Source organism: Ostrinia nubilalis, chromosome 10 (assembly GCF_963855985.1).
Source record: "Ostrinia nubilalis chromosome 10, ilOstNubi1.1, whole genome shotgun sequence".
Classification (NCBI taxonomy): Eukaryota; Metazoa; Arthropoda; class Insecta; order Lepidoptera; family Crambidae; genus Ostrinia; species Ostrinia nubilalis.
The window spans coordinates 8,282,999-8,304,354 of NC_087097.1; the positions used below are offsets into that span (position 1 = coordinate 8,282,999).

At 34.7% G+C, this 21,356-nt stretch overlaps 1 protein-coding gene across 1 annotated transcript in view; it reads left to right on the forward strand.

The window, feature by feature from the left end:
• LOC135075110 (allatostatin) overlaps positions 1-16,408 on the forward strand; it is a 29,091-nt gene extending 12,683 nt beyond the window's left edge. Inside the window, exons 2-4 of the mRNA XM_063969452.1 lie at positions 7,468-7,565; positions 8,872-9,002; positions 15,461-16,408. Of these exons, the coding sequence (XP_063825522.1) occupies positions 7,476-7,565; positions 8,872-9,002; positions 15,461-15,617 (378 nt within the window). The 5' untranslated portion in view covers positions 7,468-7,475 and the 3' untranslated portion in view covers positions 15,618-16,408. The remainder of the gene's footprint in view (positions 1-7,467; positions 7,566-8,871; positions 9,003-15,460) is intronic.
• Positions 16,409-21,356: the final 4,948 nt, after the last annotated feature.

Here is a 21,356-nt window from a genome sequence, read left to right on the forward strand (position 1 = left end):
TCCCATCTTGTCGAAGTCTTCCACATACAGATACATTCTGGCGTGCTCTTAACAATTCTACTGCAGACAGAGCATAAAATAGGTATTCTATTGTTTGGAATCGTTTGTCGCTTCCCATAACTCTAGTCTGAAAGTAGTCTAATGGGGTTATTTTGTGTTGTCTTTCTTCATGTAATCCATTATTTCCATCAGGGAAGAGTTTAACCTCAGATCATAGAAAGAGAATAGATATGAAGTCGCGCGTAACTACAACGAGAACCAGTGTCCCCACATTTCCCCCACCACAGCTCCCACACACACATTCAACTGTGTAAAAACAAAGCGACTGAGAGTCTACGACAACATGTGCAACCGGCTTAAAAGTGCTGTGATTGGCCAGAGGGCAAGCCTTATGGCCAATCAATGGCCGCGTGACGTGACGCACACTTTGAAAACTAGTGAGAGAACAAAGACAAAATGGAGTCGACAAGATATCGATACTTTAAATCGCTAGGGGGAAGGCTCGAAACTGATTTCACAAAATGCTTATGTATGAAAACCTTTTTATTATTATACGTTATTATTAACTACTATCACGCATTTACTTTTTAATTATGGCGATCTGCGTACTGCATATGTTTATCAAAAATAATGCCTATATTAGGCTTAGAACTAGCTCTTATAGTAATTACATAGTTGACAGTTACTAATTACTTCTACTGTTATTTTTTTTTTGTAAAATCTTATAATCGCAAGTAACACATCATTTTTTTATTTAAAATTACAAAATAGAAAATTATAATTTACTTCTATTTATCGATAATAGGAAACCGCATTAGAACACGAGCACGGCACTATGTTACGACCGGCACATGCGGCCGTACTGTGTATTTTCACACGACAGTGGATATCGGAAGAAATTAAATACATTGCGCAGTAGTTGAGCATGACATAAAGTGGTTGCTAACTAAATCGTCAATGTACAAGTGTGTTAGAATTTTTATCACCACTGATTTCGATATCGCAGTAACTGTTACGGCACTGAATTCGTTCGTAAAAATGTTTACTTTTTTTTATTTATAAGCAAAATACCAATGGATTTGCAATACTTACATGTAGTAAATGACTCCATTGTTCCTGTAGTTCTTCGTTTCACTTGTTTTATTGCACGTAACGACGCATTATCCAAAATATCGGAGAACATTTCCTTAGTACGACTGAATCGCGACTAACCTAGCTACGCGGCCGATGTTCGTTTCTGGGCATATCGAGGAGACACGCGCCACGCCCCCGTTTCACATCTATTCCCTTCTATGATCTGAGAGTTTAACCCATGCTAATTCCTCGGCTCTTTTTTCTACAAGGAGGCTTATGGGAGGAGCTGTCTTTCTCCGAATATCGTGAACTGGGAGGGGTGTATCGTTGCCTACAGGATTATTTATGACATCAGTTATATTAGGTATCTGGTACTCGTTAGCCATCAACATTGTGACGTTTATTTGGCCATTATTGGTGAAGGAACTGGCAGTGATGTCATCGTTACCTTGACCATTAACGAAGTCGTGTTCGTTATCGGTGGTTTCATGTAGACGTACGTTTGATGGTGACATGTTGTTGACAGATACGTTTACAGACGTTATGCAATACTGGAGGTTTCTGCGTCCTCTTGTCAGAAGAACAACAGGTAGGTGCTCAGCGAGAGATTCAATAGTACTGAACATCATTAGCATTGCACAACCTCTAGTTTTCGCGACAAATCCTTTAGGTCCCCTTGAATGGGAATCAAACAGGTAATACGTCGAATCATGTTTAATTACCGAGATTGATATTTCTGTTTCTGCGGTAATGATGCCTGCGTTTTTCTCGATAGTCAGGAAAAAGTGGCGTAGACCTTCTATTAAGCTCGAAAAATATCCTTCTAGAACTTCTACTGTTGGGTTAATTAGTCCTGTTATACAATCTATATCAAAATCAAGTGTATAAGACATATTCGCGATGACTAACTCCGGAAGCAATTCTTCGGTGTTTAAATAATTCGGTTGGATTGGCAAGGCCCTTAGACACTGAGAGTAATATGCATCTCCAAATATTAACACCCGATCAATGTCCGATGCGTCCCATTGCGACAGATCTTTGGTAGAAGAATAAGCTATAGCAGCAGCTGCATTTGCAGTGCATTGTTTCCCCCTGCTGTCTGAAGAAAACATGTCACTTCCTTGATTAAAAGTCCCTCTAAGAATTTTGCGTTCTGAATTAATGACTTTAAAATGTTGATGTGGCTCTCGGTTGTGATTAACTGTTGTTGTCGGTATTTCAATTATATGTTCATCATTCATTGAATTTTGTAGGTGTTCAAAGTTAAGAGTAACGCCTCTATAGAGATGATTGTTGTTTACAAGCCAATTTAAAGCTGCACGCAGGTTGTCTAGATTGACTCTATATTCCCTGACCCTATCAACATTTTCTAATGTTTCGATGACAACAGTGAGACCACACTGTTCAATTGCCAGTGGTAGTTGTTCCGTGATTTCTTCAATTTGTTGAGCAAATAACACAGCCTGCCCTTTAAACCCTTTTTGTCCGAAACGTCCCCCCAGTTTTATTATTTTAACAAACGGTACAATCCTCGATACAAGCCTTATTTCAACTTCAGATAAAGCTACTAATTGTTGAGGAGGTTCCGGAACCGTCATTTTATTCCAGAAAGCCGTTGACGGAACTTTATTACGACTTATAGAATTAGCACATCGATTACAGGCCGTTATTCTTTCTGGAGTGTTAGGTGGGAAAAGATTATTAGATGTTATATTTTTTACTTGATTTTTGTATTGTGTTTTTTTACAAATATGACATGTTTTGTCCGATACCTCTGAAATAGCCCTGTCAAACTCATCCTTATCTGTTTCGAATAAAATTCTGCGAGCTCGGTAGGTTCTAGATGTACGTATCTGCATGGATTGAAGTCGTATCTCTCTTGATGTTGGAGTTTCGTTAGCACGAATTTCTGAAGCATGATTGCTCATCGACTCAAGTCGTGATTGCCTAGTAGACGGGGATTCTAGATCACGCATTTCAGAGGCATGATTACTCATGTATTCAAGTCTCGATTGTCTAGATGAAGATGACTCTTGATCACGCACTTGGGAGGCATGATTACTCATCTTTCCAAGTCTCGATTGTCTAGATGAAGGAGACTCTTGATCACGCACTTGGGAGGCATGATTACTCATCTTTCCAAGTCTCGATTGTCTAGATGAAGGAGACTCTTGATCACGCACTTGGGAGGCATGATTACTCATCTTTCCAAGTCTCGATTGTCTAGATGAAGGAGACTCTTGATCACGCACTTGGGAGGCATGATTACTCATGTTTTCTAAACGTGATTGTCTAGTCGACGGAGACTCTAGATTACGTACTTGAGAAGCATGATCTTTCATTGACTTGAGTCGAAGTTTTTTGGAAGTGGGAGTTTCCAAGCTTCGGGTTTGGGAAGCATGTGTCTTTAATGAATAAAGTCGCTGTGATCGAGAATTTTGAGATTCTTGCGATCTTATCTGAGCAACGTAGTTTTTCGCTTTATGTAAACGTATAAGTTTTTTTTGAGAAGCTTCTTTCTTACGAAGAGTTTCAGCCCGTTTTTTAGCATTCAAACGATCTTCCAGTTTAGAGTGTACGGACTGCGTTTGCCTACGATTTTTCTCATAATCTTTATGTTTTATTCTTCTAGATTCAGTAATATCTTGTGATTCATTTTTACTCGTCTCAGAAATGCGTGAAGCTTTTTTTGTTTTCCTTGATAAAGCCATTTTTTATAAACAAAGTAATGCAACTAAATATTAATATTTATAACTCTATTTATTTACACTAGATTTACTAACCTAACCTAACCTAACTTAGACTTAATTTACCTAACCTAACCTAACTTAGACTTAATTCTTGAAATTTATTTATTTATTTAATTGGACAAAATTTTAACAGTTATCGAAGTAGGATGGCTGTGGTTGCTTCCCTGCGTTACCGGGTACACAACGACACAACGAATAGGCAGATAGATACACACGCACATATAACAACATAAGCCCGAAGGCATATAGTGCAGAGGACATTTTTTATGGGAGTTTTAGCCAGTTATCAAACTGTTTCCGCCTTCACCGCGTGGAGGTACTCCCAGCTTATGTCGTTTTCACTAGTGCATTAAATATTCTATTAACGTTCACACTGTTCTACATTACATAAAGCGATTCACAGTTCCCGTGATCCGCGCTTTACTCTTATCGCTCATATTTAACATCATTAAAGCATTCTTGTAATTATGTACAAGCATAAAGTACTCGTGAAGCTCTTTTAAGTGATACCAAACACGGTATATTTAATTTTATATTAACATAGAACTTTTTGTCTGCTAGAGACAAGCTTTGGCTCGCTTCAAATTTGGTGACAAGCTTTATAGCTCATAACCAACAGAATTCAAGGCCCTTCTAATGGTACTGCAGTGGTCTTATTCTGATAAGTAGTAAAGAAGCTATGAACGAAAAGATGTGAATTATATGCAATTAGCCCATGAATACAGGTAAAGTCACAAGCAAATGCTAGTAATATATATATATTCAAAATGTACAAGTAAAGCGCTTTCAAATGATACCAAACACGGCATATTTATCTTAACTTTATTTTTTTACTCTGTATGTTTTGTCCGCTAGAGGGCGCCACATTAGATTTTGTGAAACCCCATATAGCCTATAACCAGCGGACAATTAAGACGCTTCTAATGATATGTCATTTGTCGAATTCTGATAAGTAGTTTAGAAGTTACGAGGGAACACATGAACATACATACATACATACATACATACATAGCCTGTCAAAATCATAACCCTCCTTTTGCTTTGCCGTAGTCGGGTAAAAATATGAATGATAAACTACAGAAGTCAGAAGAAGCAAAAAGGAGCTAAATGAAATTAATACTGAAATTAATTGTTATAAGCAATAATTTATTTCCGAGAACAATAAATTTTAAATAAGTTAGATAAAAGTAGCTCTATTTACGAGTATAGTTCCAAAATACTGAACTGTCCTATGCATGACATTGACAGTGGGGCGCCACCGTCAATACCGGATAGCTGGTTCCGATTTTTGCCATGTTGGAAACCATATAGTTGAACGATGGTAGCGCCCCCCTGTCATTGAGTTTGGTAGGACAGTTCAGCGTGGGTCATCTATAAGGCGATCCGACCGTTGATGTTGCTTAATTTAGAAACTACGTGTCAATTATAACAGGCGCACCTCTGACGCCCACTCGCAATCGTAACTAAACTCAAAGCAGTCATTATTGTTGATTACGGCGTATAATTCGAGGAATTGACTGCCACAAACATGTTTTCTGTATTCAACTATTGGCAAAGTAAACCAACAAACAATACGCGTCGCCATAGTCTCTATAAAAACCCCATTAACGTTAATTAATTAATACTCTGACAAAACAAAACTCACAAACCCTTGCTAAGGACTGCCAGTTAATTTCTGGTACCGAATGAGCCTTCCGTCTATTGTTATTAAAATTTCAAATACAAATAAAATAACCCTAGACATACTCTCAACTGAAATTCAACATCCTGAACCTTTTGACTCGTACTCACGAGAGTTTTGTATAAAATAAGGGAATAAAATTGAATAATTAAGGCCAATTTTGGAATAAGTATGTGCACTAAAAGGTTGCGAATTATGAAGATCTTTTCCGAATATCTACACAACTCTGGGGAATTTGCTTACTGAAATTTTAATAACTCAATGAGATCTTGTTTTTTTTAATACGTCGTTGATAAAATTAGCCAATAAAATACACGTAATAAGTAACAAAAACATTCAGGTCCTAGTAAAAGTATAATTTAGACTCTCGCATGACCCAGTACCTAACAGACCTTAAACTTACCGTCCAGAAATATAGAATATTTGATCTTTTAGTTTTATCTGTAGACATTACAATAATATTTTCCAACAATGAAGCGACTCAGTTGAGTAGATAGATAATTCAATTATATTAGCTCTAAAAAGCATTCAGTAAAACACATTTTAACAAAGAGTTAAAGGGTTAGTTAAATACAACATTTGAGATGAGGCATTTGGTAAAAGTAGTGTTCCAGTAAAGGATGGTACGGCAGTGTTTGCTTCGCGCTCGACTTGGCGGGGGTACAGCCGTGCCCCCAGATTTATAAAAATACTCATTAAGCGATTACATTTATTTCAAGTTTAAATGTAAACAAGTATACTGTATTGGTTTCACGCGTGCAATTTATAAGCGTTATTCTGAGCTTGTTTTCCTGTGTTCAGTAATTTATTTTGCTGTGTAAATGACACCTTGACACCGCCGAAGGAGATGTGGCGAAATAAAACCATGCGGGGGTCGTTGTGCCTGTCGCCAGCAGGACCTGGCCCCCGCGAATGTCCACATAAGGCCTTACGCACGACATTTATTGAGTCACACGCAGGTGTTCCCTTGACTTTTGTTTGAATCTGTAACTAAAGAAACATTTTTTACAATAATTTATTCCTGTTAACCCTACCAAGTATGCTTGTGTTAGCATCGGGTTCACTTGTATAAATGGTTCAGTAGGTAATAGAACTAGCGACTCTTGAATCTGGATACCATAGGTTACCGAAATCTTTAGACTAATGTCATTTTATTTGCAAAATTTCACTTAGATGTTGCTCGCTTCTTATGTGAACAATTCCATTTGAGAAATTATTTGTAGCTTTAAAATCGTAACACTTATTTTGGTGCTTTATATTAAAATGACCTCATTAAAGTTAATCTAACTTAAATTTTAAAAAGCGATTCGTGACGTCAATGCGTGAGCCAAAGGGTTCGGACGGGTCCATGCAATCAAAAGGCAATTAAACGGGTTACCAACACACCAATTAAGTTATTAAGTTGATATTAGACGATTAGAATACGTTATTACAGGATTAACTATTACAAATAGGTATTGTTATGAGTGTCATTTCAAAAATTACATGGGAATTAAGAGATTGTTTAATCGTAAATTCCCGGTCAGCGTGGGGAGTGTAGGCAAAATCCTCTATTTGTCTCTGCTAAATTGAGAGGGTTGTGCTCCTGCAGTGGAGACCAAATGAACTGATGACGTTAAATGATGATGATCGTAGAGCTTTTTATAAAAGTTTATTTTTGACAAACAAGAGCCAAAATTACATTTTATATTTACATAATTAGTCCATTTCTTCTCGACCGGTGTATTAACCCGTTTATATTTCACGAGACTTAATTTTTCTTTCTCCTTATTAACCGTTTTTATGTTTCAGCTAATGAAATTATAGTCAAGTACCCTTAAACCTACAAAAAAGAATTATGAAGATACTTTCAGAGCGTAAACGGTGTTTTAAGTTTTTTTTAATGAAGAACATGGCTTGGTTTTTAGGGTTACACAAAAGGTGTTGCCAGGGTCCGCCGTTAATATCAATTTATTTTTACAGCCGCCACAATGAAAGTCTCCGCGCCCTACACTACCAGCGCCGTGTTGATGATAGCCACCCTCGCATTGCTGTTTGTGTCAGTTTTCGCTGCCCCTATGGTAAGAGCTAAAAATAATAACTTAATTAGTGAGTATATCTGGCAACGCACAAACCGTGTTATGCCAAATAAGAGAAAAAAGTAAAAAAAAAAACTCTACCATTACCGTGACTCTACATTAAAACAGTTATTTTTTCAAATATGTTTTTTTCGCTACTTTCTTCGTCACCTGCTCTATTCAGGGAATATTCGACTGTTCTAAATAGATAAAAACTATTTGATAATGAACTGTTGTAAATAAACACAGTTATGCAAACGTATTTCACGATGTCACATTAATTTAAAGATGAGAAGAAGTTCTAAGCGTGCCTGTCTGTCTTAGTTTGCAACTCTTTGTCTATTTACCTCATTGGCAGCACAATAAAATTGTCTTCAGCAGCTGTTTGCCTTTTCTTTATACAGGCTGATGGAAAGAAGATCTAGTTACCTACTGAGAAAAAAACAGAACATAATACAAATTGAACTAAATAATTCGACCATTCAACATAGTTTTTTTAGTAATATAAAACATCCAGTAAGTACTTACGTAAGCCACAACTAAAAATATTTTCAATCAATCAATCAATTGTTTATTGAGTTTATAACAAAAATAAATAGAAAATGTAAACTAATAATACACATGTATTTTGGTAACTTAATTAGTTACTGAAAATAATTCGACTGGTAAAAGGCTGTTGTTGATTAATTATCTGGTTGACCGAAATTTGCATTTCAAACAAATTCAGTGGCTTAGAACAATGCGTTAAATAGAGTCACTGTATATTAACTAACTATTCAACGCCAAAATATAGGTCGCTAGTGCCTCAGTGACCTTAGTGACACTCTTAATTAAATACAGAGTTGTGAAAAATCTTTCATGACCTGCACAACTTTCTTTCATGTCTACAGACTATTATTAATCATAGGTTTTATCAATAGTCAGTGTAATTACTTAATAATTAATTATATGTGCTCTTTCATCTGGTTTTTTTGATTTTGTTGAAATATTTAGTAAACGAGGCGAATGCTACTTGACTCTTGTGAGCAACATAAATTAACAGAAAGTATATTGAGTTTGAGAAAATAAATTAAAATGTATGATGGTAAGGGTAATTAATTAACTAATAAGATTTTATACTAACTTTTCTTTATAGCTATGATTTAGAGCAGGTATTGAAGAAACGGTTTCTTTTTCTATTTTCTATACCCCTTAGTACTTTTTCTCGTTTATCGAAGACTATGTCGAACAACTCGAACTCTTTTCATTTTCGATGATGAATCTCTCACATTATTTATTTTCCGGCTTCAAAAATATATTTTCATAACAGGAATCAGAGGAAGAGCAATCAGAAAATTCTTTGGTCCGTGCGGATAACGACGGAGGCCTGTCAGCCCCCTGGGACGCCATCGACGCCGCGGCACTACGCAAGCTCCTCATGCAACTCGACGCTGAAGACAGGTAAAAAAACATATAACGTAAGTGCGCCTATTAACGACCCCCCAAAATTTGTAGTCTATTACCGCCCTATTTTTCTTTCTTTCATGAAAGACATAATAACAGGTTCCAGAAAACACGTTACCTAAAAAATATCTAGATATGTTTATTGACTATCACAACGATTAAAGTTTGTGTTCGTAAATAACCAGTAAACGGAGTTATTTGACATTAAATGGGACGCGCCCGCAACGGGCGCATTTTTCATACTGACGCGCTCCCAGCTACTTAAGGTGCACCTTGTTATTAATTAGCGATTTTAACACATTTAAAATGAGTATACCAACACGTTTTTGCATAACAATATTAATTCGTACTTTAGTTTCCTTAATAAAACTTCAATATAGCCCTCTCGCTGTATTTTTGTCGCTTAAATACAATTTTAAATAAGGGCGGTAATAGAAACACTTTTAATAATTTGGTTCCTAATAACGACCCATGGCGTTGTTAGAATTTTGATAACGTTTTTTATTTTAGTATTTATATCTTTAATTACGCATTTAACCTCCATTTTGTTATCTTTATCGATTCATAAGAATATTTCACATAATTAAATCAATTAACGCCATATGTTAACTGTCATAAGTTTGGCATAAAACTGGAATGAACATTAAAGAATATCTGTAATAATGTATGACAATAGATTTTATAAAAACCTGTTAAATTCTAATTAGTACCTATTTGATATAAAATAAAACCTAATAAAAATGTCACTTCACTGATCACGTCTTCATTAAAGTAGATATTTTAGCTGGTTACTGTTTTTTTTTACGGTCGCTAATAGAATAAAGTAATATTCATACTTAATTCTATTACCGCCTCATAACTATAACGCCACCTGCGAAGACTTATAAGCCTTTATTTTGTATATAACTAACATTTATGACATGACACCAAACCAATCATGCGTTATCACAACTACTATGTAACTTTTTTGGATCTTTTGAATAATAAAAAAATAATTTAAAATAATTATACAGACAGAGTCCAATTGTTCATAGTTTAAATTAAAATACACAATTACACACAATTAAAATCAATCAAAAACTAATTAAAAATTATAGTCAAATTAAAAATAGAAATAAAATATTAAATGAAAATTAAATTTTATTAAAACTCAAATACAGTTTAAATTATTTTACTATTTCTGCTTGATTATTTATTTATTTTCGAGAAGCGTGCCTTTTCTCTTTTAATAATAAAAAAAAATAACTAGAAAAAAAAAACAAATTTAACTAAAACTAAAAGCAAAACAAATTTAACTTGAAAAAATCAAGTGGTTCCCGAGCCTCTGAGTGGGAATCGAACCCGTGCCTCTTGGAATATACCCAATTGAAGAGCAATATTCTTAGCGGTCGGTAATAGAAACAGAAAAAACGTTAATAGAAACACACCTCGTCTATAGGTCGGTAATAGAAACAACTGCTTTTTCAGATTAAATTGCTATTTATTAATTATTGTGTGATTGTATACTCATTGTTACTACTTGAATTCAAAGATTACTTCATCATTGTTAAAAATAAATTAAAGTGTCTTTTCTATCACCACGTCTTATATCTAATTTTCTAACGTTTATCCGAAGACAGCTTAAACTGGCGGTAATAGGCGCATTTACGTTAACAATACTTTCTTCAATAACAACAGAATGTCCTGAGAGAAACTCGCAATCTTCCGCTAAGTTTGTCAACGTTTAGAAGAGACGTGGTAAAAATCTCCCAAAAAAAAACCAAGAAATTACTAAGGAAACTGAGTATCGAAAAAAAATTCGTAACCGGCGCAAACTCTAGTTCTACAAAAGCCAAGTACTTAGACCATAAAAAACTATGTTTTTGTTTTTATTGTGTGTACTCAATCTGTACACCTATAGATGAACAAAATTCTAACTTACTAATTCTTCCTTCACCGCGCCTACACTGCGCTGCAAAACTCGTAGGATGTTACTTTCGAGCGGGCTCCCCTCGTTGAAACTAACAAGTATAGGGTAAAAGAATGAAATAAATAAGAAGGAAAAGAAAACTACAAATATTAAGTTTAAAATTTGTTTCGATTTATTTTTTGCCTTTCTACGGATCCATTACTTGCAAATTCGCAATGTTATCAAGTTACATATCTCATCAACTATTCGACATATCGAACGCCAACTCAGTACATGAAAACCCTATTACACCTTATCGATGCCCTTATCTGGCTTGTCATCCCCATAATCTTTGAAACTGTCTCAAAATAGGATTCCTGTTATTAGATAATTGTGGCTGTGTCATATAGAGTCGGTAGTTAGGTATACTTAGTGCAAAATTTAGTAACCTTATTTAAAACACGTAATACATATTATGTATTTCTAGAAACAGTTACAGGATCTCGATTCGAATTTGAATACTTTTAACAAAAACCGCCAGAAGATTGTTAAACTAAACTGACCATTGATGTACTTAAAATAAGCTGTCTTTAGGTTCTTATTGTTTCATTATATTTTAGTCAAAAGTTGCTTTGAGAAACCTTTTTCAAGAACAATGGAGCGTGTACTTTATTGGTTTGGACAAACCATTTTTAATTAGCTCCTTTTATATTATAAAAAATTGCTTAAACTAATAGGTCTGGAACCGCTGATCCGATTCTGAAAATTTTCTGAACAAGGTACTCGTACATTTTCAGATAGAATTAGTTTACTTGCTAACAATACCGCGAAAAACAACAAAAGCTATTTTCTTTTGTCTTAAACGAATCTCATTTTTTGACTACACTGCCCACTTTTACGTCGCAAAGTTCTTTTTCAGAGTTCCGTAGGTAACTAAGCCAAAGTACCCTTTTTCTAAGACTCCAATGTCTGACCATTTTACCGTCTTTTTACTTATGTAATAATATTAAGTAGAGACTTGAAATTTTTACACAATGGCCGATATGAGAAAAAATAAACATAAATGTGTTCATCGGTATTTTTACGGAACCCTTAATATGAAAATCTGATTCGCACTGGGACTGGTTCATACGTAGGTATTACACGTAATCTCTTGTGTTACACATAAAGTACCTATATCCATTAGCTTTCTTTACGCAGATTGGAAAGAGTGAACCCACAGATAAACCAATTTACAGCAGAATGCTTCCAAAGACTCGATGACATAAAGTAACAAACGTATGTTAAGACGGTCTTAACGGACGACGGTAAGGTTGTTACCGTTAGAACTTCTAGTTAGCTAATACAGGAGGTGACACCTACTTACATGTACAGTACGATTACCCTCCACGCAGCCGGCGAGAACTTATAAACCGATCCTGATTTTGCTAACAACTAAACTTTAGATTGTTTTTGTTAAAGAAGTTTCACGTCTGTAAGTTATTTGAATATTATTCTACTTGTATATTACTACAAAACGTCTTCTCTATGCACGACTTTACACAGTTTTATCTACTTATCATCCAGTATACAGATAGTTGAGCTTCTTACACATATAGGCGAGAGCTAGATTTAGGTTGGATTTTGTTAATAAGCATTTTAGTTCAAGACTTAATTTTGGATGCGTTTATCAATGTGCACTAAGTCCCTTGGCTCATACCAGCTTACTACAAAATCGCACGCTTGGGGTGTAGCTTGGGGCAACTAACTGCATTTGTTACAACGTTTTAACTGCTGGTATTAGTACATTATATGGTATTATATGGCTTGTTAGTTTCCTCTGGAAACCTTGCTTTAACGAAATTACAAATGAATATTCTTTCACGAAGGTAGGTTTAATATGCTTCTAAATAACTTATTTGGAGTTACTTTATTTACGTATTTTTTATTTTTAACCACAAAACGGTGTCAAAAACACTTACTGAATATCCTCCCTCTATTTAGGTCTGTTAAAATTACAAAATTTTATAAACTGAATCATACATAGTCTGAAATTGATATTATATCAATATCTTCGATATTATATTCGTAGCAATGCAGCTACATTGCTCGCTACGAGATTGTACTCGTAGCTACGAGAAGCTACGAAATTCGCTACGTTTCGTAGCACAGTCATTTTATTTACAATCTGTAGTAATATTCTACTGAGATATTGCGACGAAGAACCACTATATTCTCTACTGGCTGGATCCTTAAAGTACAAAAAAGGATACGAAGGGTCACCCAAAATCAAATCATCCCTAAGAGGTACGCATAGGTATAAAAGTGAAGGGATTACCCTTGCATGCATTCACTCGCCGACTTTTATGAAGTTGAAATTTCAAATAGTGAGTTGGTAAGTTATCAAAATAAATATTATAGGCTACTTATAATAATTTGTAATGAAAAAATATTACACCAACATTCCCCAAACACCACTTGTTTATTTCCAAGTGCGTATTAACAAATAGCTACGGCATTCGTAACCAATTTTAGTAAATTGTACGTAGTGCAGTTAATACCTGTAAGTACAGCGGTGGGAGCCCGAGTTGACAGTAGCGAAGCTGACACCTCGGTTAAACTGGCTCTGTGATTAGCTCCGGAGCCGGAGGTGGCACAATTACAAACTAACTAGACAGTGTGCCTTGTGCCTTACTTTCAGCCTAATTTATCTGTCTACCTACTGGACATTTTATTTATCTTAGTTGGGAAACTGCCGAACTTGAATAATTGGTGACGTGTCTATCGTTTTACCTTATTTAACCAGTCATTTAGAGTCCTAGTCTACAGCTATGTTCTACTTTTCTATTCACTTCGGAGAAAAAAATACGAAACTCTACATAATAAATGGCGACACAAATATTTCAGAACAGTATACAATCAAATACCCACGGTGTCTTAAGTGCAGCTATAAACTTGTAAGGGTAAAAGTTTTATGGGATCGACAACATAAAACAAAAGGGTTTTCAGTCACTTTAAGAAAGCACTCTAACGAAGGCTAAGCCGCTCTTTGTTTGGTACATGCAGATTCAGAGAATATGCGATATTCGCAGAATCCAGTTTCTATTTTGTGGATAGATGCAAAACTAGAAAAGAACTTTTATTTGGATTCGTATAAAGATTTTATAGGTTACAGCGAAATCGGAATCATTAAACTTGTGATTATCATGAAAATAAACATTTAAAGAATTCCAAAAACTAAGATTAGGCTACTAGATACATGTCATGTGAGATTACAATCACAAAGCTTGAAATATTGTTACGTTTGAGATAGTGTACATGAAAGCTTTCTTGATTACGATCCATGTACTTGTGTACCAACTTTCGCCAACTAGGGACGGTACCTTCGTAGAAAATTTCGATCAAATTACTAACATTATAATATTATTCATATTAAAATGTCACGAGGTTTCAAAGTTACGTCCTAAAAGTTAAATTATTAAATACGTATAATAGCTATACAAATTCATATTCGTAGTAAAACTAAAGCACGATTGGTTCCATAATTAACTTACAAGGGCCGGGAACATTCGAGGCCGTTGTACGGATTGCAAACTACGTGCGATTTCAATTTTAACGAGTTTCATTCGGGTTTGTTCCGCTATGCTCATAGTTCATAAATTGAAACGTGTCCTTTGATAAATAATAACTTTGGTGCGGAGCTTTTAATTATTTTTCTACATAAACATATTTTGTTTTTGACATTCAATAATGAGTCAGGTGTACCATCAGATGCATTAAAGGTATGAATTCACCTGATAAAACCACTTCTAGGGAAGACTACCGTGATTCCTACAGCTTAATATTTTTAAATTAGCCTTTAACCAAGATAATTAAAATACACAAGTAAAAATACTACAATGGAATTTTCGCATAAATAGATAATTATAATGATATTATGACTATTTATTATTCAAAATAGATAAAATATTAGGTACTCGTATGTAACACTCGGACAACAAAGTAGAACAATCCTTCATTTGCACGGTGCTGTGTAGTAGCGAAAGCTCTACACTCATGTTTTTATTGCACAACATGTTACCTAATTCAAACTAATTAAGGTAAAGTTCAGCTTTTTAGTTTCCTTTCCTCTAATTTGCTTACACTCTAGATTTATATTAAATATAATGGCAGCCAATTCGTTTAACTCGCGAATGTGAATAAAAATACATGAAGTGAAATCAGAACCCTTCAAATTATTTGCGGTGCATAATCTGTATTGTAGCCGCTACATCATTATCAGGTGGTTTAGTTTTCATTACAGAAGCACTCTCTAATTAACCAGAGGCAAATACACACTACACACTGTGGCCAGGTTGGGGAAGCCTGATACATTATAAGTACAATGTAAAGTCCGCGCAGAAGCTTTCAATGTTTCTATCAAATTGAGTCAAATATGTAACGATAATGAATCTATTAATTTATTTCTTGAAATGACACAAGGACACAGACTCTGATTGAGTCCATTTTAGTTTTATTATTTCACTCTTTCAGCGCGAATGCTCTACATAATGTTGTAGCGGTAGTTTTACTATTTCAATGTCTCCAGGATGAGCCGCGTGAGCCGCTCGTGGCCGCAGGCGGAGCCGCGCGGCTGGGGCCTGCGGACGCTGGACGGGCGGCTGGCGCGCCCCTGGCGGGCCGACAAGCGCCAGGTGCGCTTCCGCCAGTGCTACTTCAACCCCATCTCGTGCTTCCGCAAGTGAACGCCACGACGACCCCAGCTCACTCCACAATAGCGGATTGTTTTCGTTCAGCTAGTCAGGACTGCAATTGATTCCTCAACGTTGTTCTTGAATAAACTTAGTGCTTGGTTATTTTCTTCTTATTGAAACTAGCAATAATAATCATGCAACAATCCTTAAATAAATAAATAAACAGTTCGCAACAATTTTAATTCGCAATACAAAGATCTCTAATTTAAAATCGTTAATTAAGTTATTTACTTATAACAATATGTGTATTAATTGTGTAAATAAATTGACTAAAAACTCTACCCAAGAAATTTTCTCTACTCGACCTCATGAAAGACTTCTCTCGCTTAACAAGTAAAGTATTTGTGTAGGGTTTAAATTATAATAGTAAGTAATCTTACTCTACGACACGTACATATTTGTATAGACCTAATTAGACTCCTGGTTAGTTATTATAGAGCTTCACGCTACACTTTCACTTATATTCAATACAATTTTCCAGTTCAAGAAGTTCATTTTTGTTACACGAATTAACTGCCTTATAAGTATTTTTAAAATATCGACATCAGTTTCTGTGAGTACTAAAAGAAAAGAAAATATTTTATTAATCTAATGTTATGTATAACTAGCACACATCCTAGAAAATGTAGTAAAATATATTATAATAAACGTCGTAAAGTATTATCATACCAAATACCAAAAATAGATGATGATAGCATTGTCATTATAGATAAGCGTTATAACGTTTAAAGACATTGATTTAAACGAAGTTATCAATGAATAAAACTAATTGTTTGTCTAAATCTGTAGTTTTATTTATTCCCAGAAGAAAACCAAAAAATATGATAAAAGGTACACGACTGATACACAACTTGAACCTAATTTTGTTGAAGAGTATGTTTAAATGTTTTCGCTCAATTTATTTTTAAGACAATTACACCAAATAAGGGTTTAAAGGTTTAATTTTCCTAATCCTAAACAAATTCGTTTCCCGAATCACCGTTCTACGGTGTTTAGTGGTCTCACTATGCGGCCTGCCATTATTAAATTACATTTTCTGAAATGAAGAGAGTTAATCTTACTACGAGAATTAATCTAGGTAAATTAGGTAATCTCCATATAATCACGAGGTAAACTAGGTAGAGCTCTATAAACATTGCAGCAAGATCTATTTTGGAATATTCTTATATTTAAAAGTAAGGCAATCTAAGGAAATAAAGAATAAGAATACCGCATTCTTATTCTCCGACGACTTACCACTTGAAGTACGCTTTGTCGACCTCTTACATCTTACAGTCGTTGTAGAAGGCTTTGTTCAGCTGATGGAATAGTTTCTCCAATAGACTATGACATAGTAAGTACATATGTATTTATTCTTGCAAAAATAAGCTCATTCTAATGTGGACACCGAATAGTCTATTTACCTCTCATTGAGTGAGTTAATTCAGTCTGATGGATGGATAGTAGTGGATTAGGTAGGTAATAGAGTGACAAATAATTTAGGTTTAATGGCAATGCTACCAGGCCTTTGGTCACTATTACAGACGACAGCGATTGGGGTGACATTATTTTTATCTTGTAAGAGTAGGCGCTCACCGTTGATTTTTCGTCGGCCGATAGTTTAGTCGGGCAGTTGATCAGCATGGGCATGTATGGGAGTGCGCACACTACGCCGATTCGATTTGGCCGATTCTTTATACAATTTAAAATCGGGCACAACTATCGACCAACTAAAAATCAACGGTGTGCGCCTACTCTAAATAATACTAGTTTATTTTGGGTATATTTAACCGACTTCAACAAAAGGAGGTTCTCAATTCGGTTGGTATCTTTTTTTAGTTATAAGGTTCAGACAGTACAGACACTGCTTCCTGATATCTTTCTGATCCATAATAGCAATGTGATCTCATGCCACTAACGATAATTGTAAATATTGTGCAACGAAGCTTGCAAGTCAGTTAATGTAATAGGACTTAAAATTGTGACGAGAGCTTTCAAAGACATCTGTGTATTTCGCTGGAAGATTTCCTTTGATATTTGGCATTTCTTGAACTCACATTTTTAAGTAGAGCGGATACATACACCTGCACATATTATGAGAGAATACAAAAATATGCAGGTATGTTAAGTATTTACAAGAACTTCTTTACTGCGAAGAATTACTATTTCATACTGACATACATACAATACCTAAAACTTTTTAGATTAAAATGCGATATAATACGAAACTAAAATTGATTAATTTGAAAACAATTTATCTTGCACCGTTTTACTATAAATGCAAATGATCCAATCACCTTGGTTAACCAGCATAAAAGGCAGGATAACATTAGCAACACAAATGGCGCCATTGAGCCAGTTAGTAAAACCAGTAAGCCACCAAATACAGATTACGCGAACGGCTGCAAAATTACGCGTGAACCTTGAAGAAATCCCTAAGGAAACGTGGTTACGTATATGCAATTTTAATATTACTATCTTTACCTTATTTAAGTGGATACTTATCCTAAAAATACAATATCCCTTAACGTCCTTAGCCTACTAAATGACTGATTGATTGGTAGGCTTTAGGTAGAGCCGTCATTTTGTTGTAAAAATACTTACTGTAAATCAAAACTTTTAGGCTCAGAATACAGAACAAACCAGAAGGAGTGTTCGATAACATTTCTACGCGGCAACTTGTGTCCAAAATACTTCCCCTCCCGCGCCCCTCTACCCCCTTTAGTGTTACTAGCGCCGTGTGACACCCCCATTTTTGGGGTAAAATTATGTAATTTTTTAAAGAGATGTTAAACAAGTAAAAAATAAGTAAGTGAAATAAAGAAAAAAAAAATAAGTACACACGGCCACAGTGTTAACTATCCATTTCCGTTTTTGCTCTCGCTCTTATCAAATGGTGATTCTTTGCGATAGAACGAGACGACATGACTGGCCATAGGCATAGATAGTACCTACCTACCTATGAATTTAATTTTTACTCCGAAGTAACTAAGTGTAGATGATTATTTATTTCTATTAAATAGTGTAATATACTATATGTAGGTATAATATGTTATTTAAAAGTCAATTACAAAAGTCGAATATACATTTTAGAATGCCAAGTAAAACAAAAAAGAAACTTAAGGTTCTTTATTATGTAAACATATCGACAACAAAACATTTGTTTACGGCGCAGTAGTGCTTTTAGTTTAACTTTTCTTGGAGTCAAAAACAGAATCCAAATCAAAAACATCACCAATACTTGAATTTGATTGCGAGGCAACTCTGGCTGTGTATCCTGAAAGAAAATCAGAGTAAGTATGTAAGCAATAATTAATTACTTAAAATTATTATTAAATATACAAATATTGCTGCTGCTGATCTGTTGATACCAATGCCTTACTTTTGAATAAATGGGAAAGTATGAAATTCACGATAGTAATTTATTATCTCCTCATTATTAGGGAGTAATATTATAAATTAATTCAATATATTAAAATCAAATCAAAATCAAAAATATTTATTCAGTTTAGACCACAAGTGGCACTTATAATTTAATTAATCAGGTTGTCATGTCATGGATGAAATTACACTAAAAACTAATTAAAACAAAAAGGATGGGGAAAATATTCCATTATTCTGTGGTAACGCTGAAAAAATTAACGCGTGAATTTTTTATAGACAAATGTAATTCAATATAAAAAAGTAGGGTAAAATATTCCGTTGACCTGTGGCAACACTTACAAAATACAACCGTGATTTTTTTTGAAAATTATTATTTAATTAAAATGAATTGGAAATGTGCTACTTACGGATAAAACATGATCCCTTGCACTTTCTTCGTAATTCCAGTAGCATTCTTACATGTTGGAACGGCACAAGACGGCATAATTTAATTATAAAGTGTCAATCTGACGGATATGTAAACAATGCGCGCGCCGGCCATTGACTAATTGCTCTAAAGTCAAATTAGTGCGATTTGGAGTAATTTATATGATACACATTTACGCCCGTTGACGGTTTCTGGTTTGTTCCGTATTCTGAGCTTTTAGGGTATTACATGTCCCAAAGGTGGATGTGTTTTGTCCCACAAGATAACCACAGGAAGTGAATATCAAAGCGCCATAAACATAAAAAACATATCCCCTGTTTCTTTCCCAGTAATGAAGTTAATGGAGACTCAAGGTTAGTGGCGCGTTCCCCATAACAGTATAAACTATAGTAATGTGGGCCCTTTGAGAGTTAATCTTATTTTGCACGACGAAGGACCATGCTTCTATACGTGTTTATTTGCTTTCAATATAAATAAAAAATAAGGCTTTAAGTTAAAACTTTAAATAGTCCCTGTGAAGCTTTTACAGCATAGTACGTTAAGTCCTGTTTTTAATACCAGATGATTGTGATGTATTTTTTTATTAGTCGGGTAAGTAGGTTTGTAATAGATATTATTTCTACTACAATATCTAAAATAGCTAAAATAATCCTGGATATTATGTTACTAAACTCATTAGCCAAAGTCGGCCAAGAAAACTTGCTAATGAATAGCCCTTTCAGATTTCATGACTGAAAATAATGTTCATTGTTATTGAATTAACACTCCATGCTTTTACCGGTCCGAGGGGCGATGGCTTAATTTCCTGTGTATTGGTTAATGGTGATAAATAGTTATTTAGTTTCGACATTATTTATTTAAGTACCTAACAGGTATTGGTAATTAATGTATTTTATTAAAAAGGGTTTGAAGTTAAAATTAACTCTACACTTTCTGTTCAATGAAAAACATACACACTCGAAAACATAACCCTCCTTCCGGCGCAATCGTAAATATAAGCCAAAAATATGATAAGTTAAACCGTTTTAAGATGTTTTCAGTCCAAAGGAGCTTTTAATTTAAGCTAACCATAATGATATGGTGTGTGGACGCACGTGAGCTCAAACGGTTGGTTGATAGATAGGTAATTTACTTTCATTACTATATTCTAATCACAAGGGATCTAATAAGAGATCACAAAACAAAAGGCAAGTGTATAATCCGTATGAATATCTTTTCACAATTTATTTAGTCTGCCTACAAATTAATCTTTTAATTAACAGGTAGCTGCTACCTAAATGTAGAGAAACATTAGGCAAATTGAGAGTTACAAGACAGTGTTAAAAGCATTAACATAATGGAACCACGATCAGCCTGCGGGGAATGAAATAGATACTTACTTACTCATATTCATATAATATAGATTTATATTCATAGGAGTATACTTAATTCTGTATTGTACTGACTAGATGTATGCATTTGTTTTTTCAGAGATCTAATATGATACTTAGGTATATTGCAAATAGAACCTTCAAAACTATAAAGATGAAAGATGAATGATCACATAAATAAGCAAGTTAAGAATATTGTTCGGTAATTGCCCGTAAGTAGGTACATGACATGACCTTTCCAAAAATTCACCCTTATAATTCTCCGATCGAACAAGGGCATCAAGACAAGCCAATTTCCAATTCTTGTCCGTCAAATGTGAACTCCTTTGTTCATTTATTTGATCAATTGGAGCGAGTATACAGGTAATAAAATATAAAACAAAAGTACCCCGGTAATGCAGCGATAATACCGGTCAACCGGTGGTAAATACGAGTATAAGTTAATTTTAAGCCTTAGGAAACTCTTCAAGCGTACTTTCGTATAGCCTCCTCCTTTAAGACATGAATGTATTGTCTTTTGAGAACATACAAATTTTGTATGTTCCCTACAGTACTGTTACAAAAACGGGG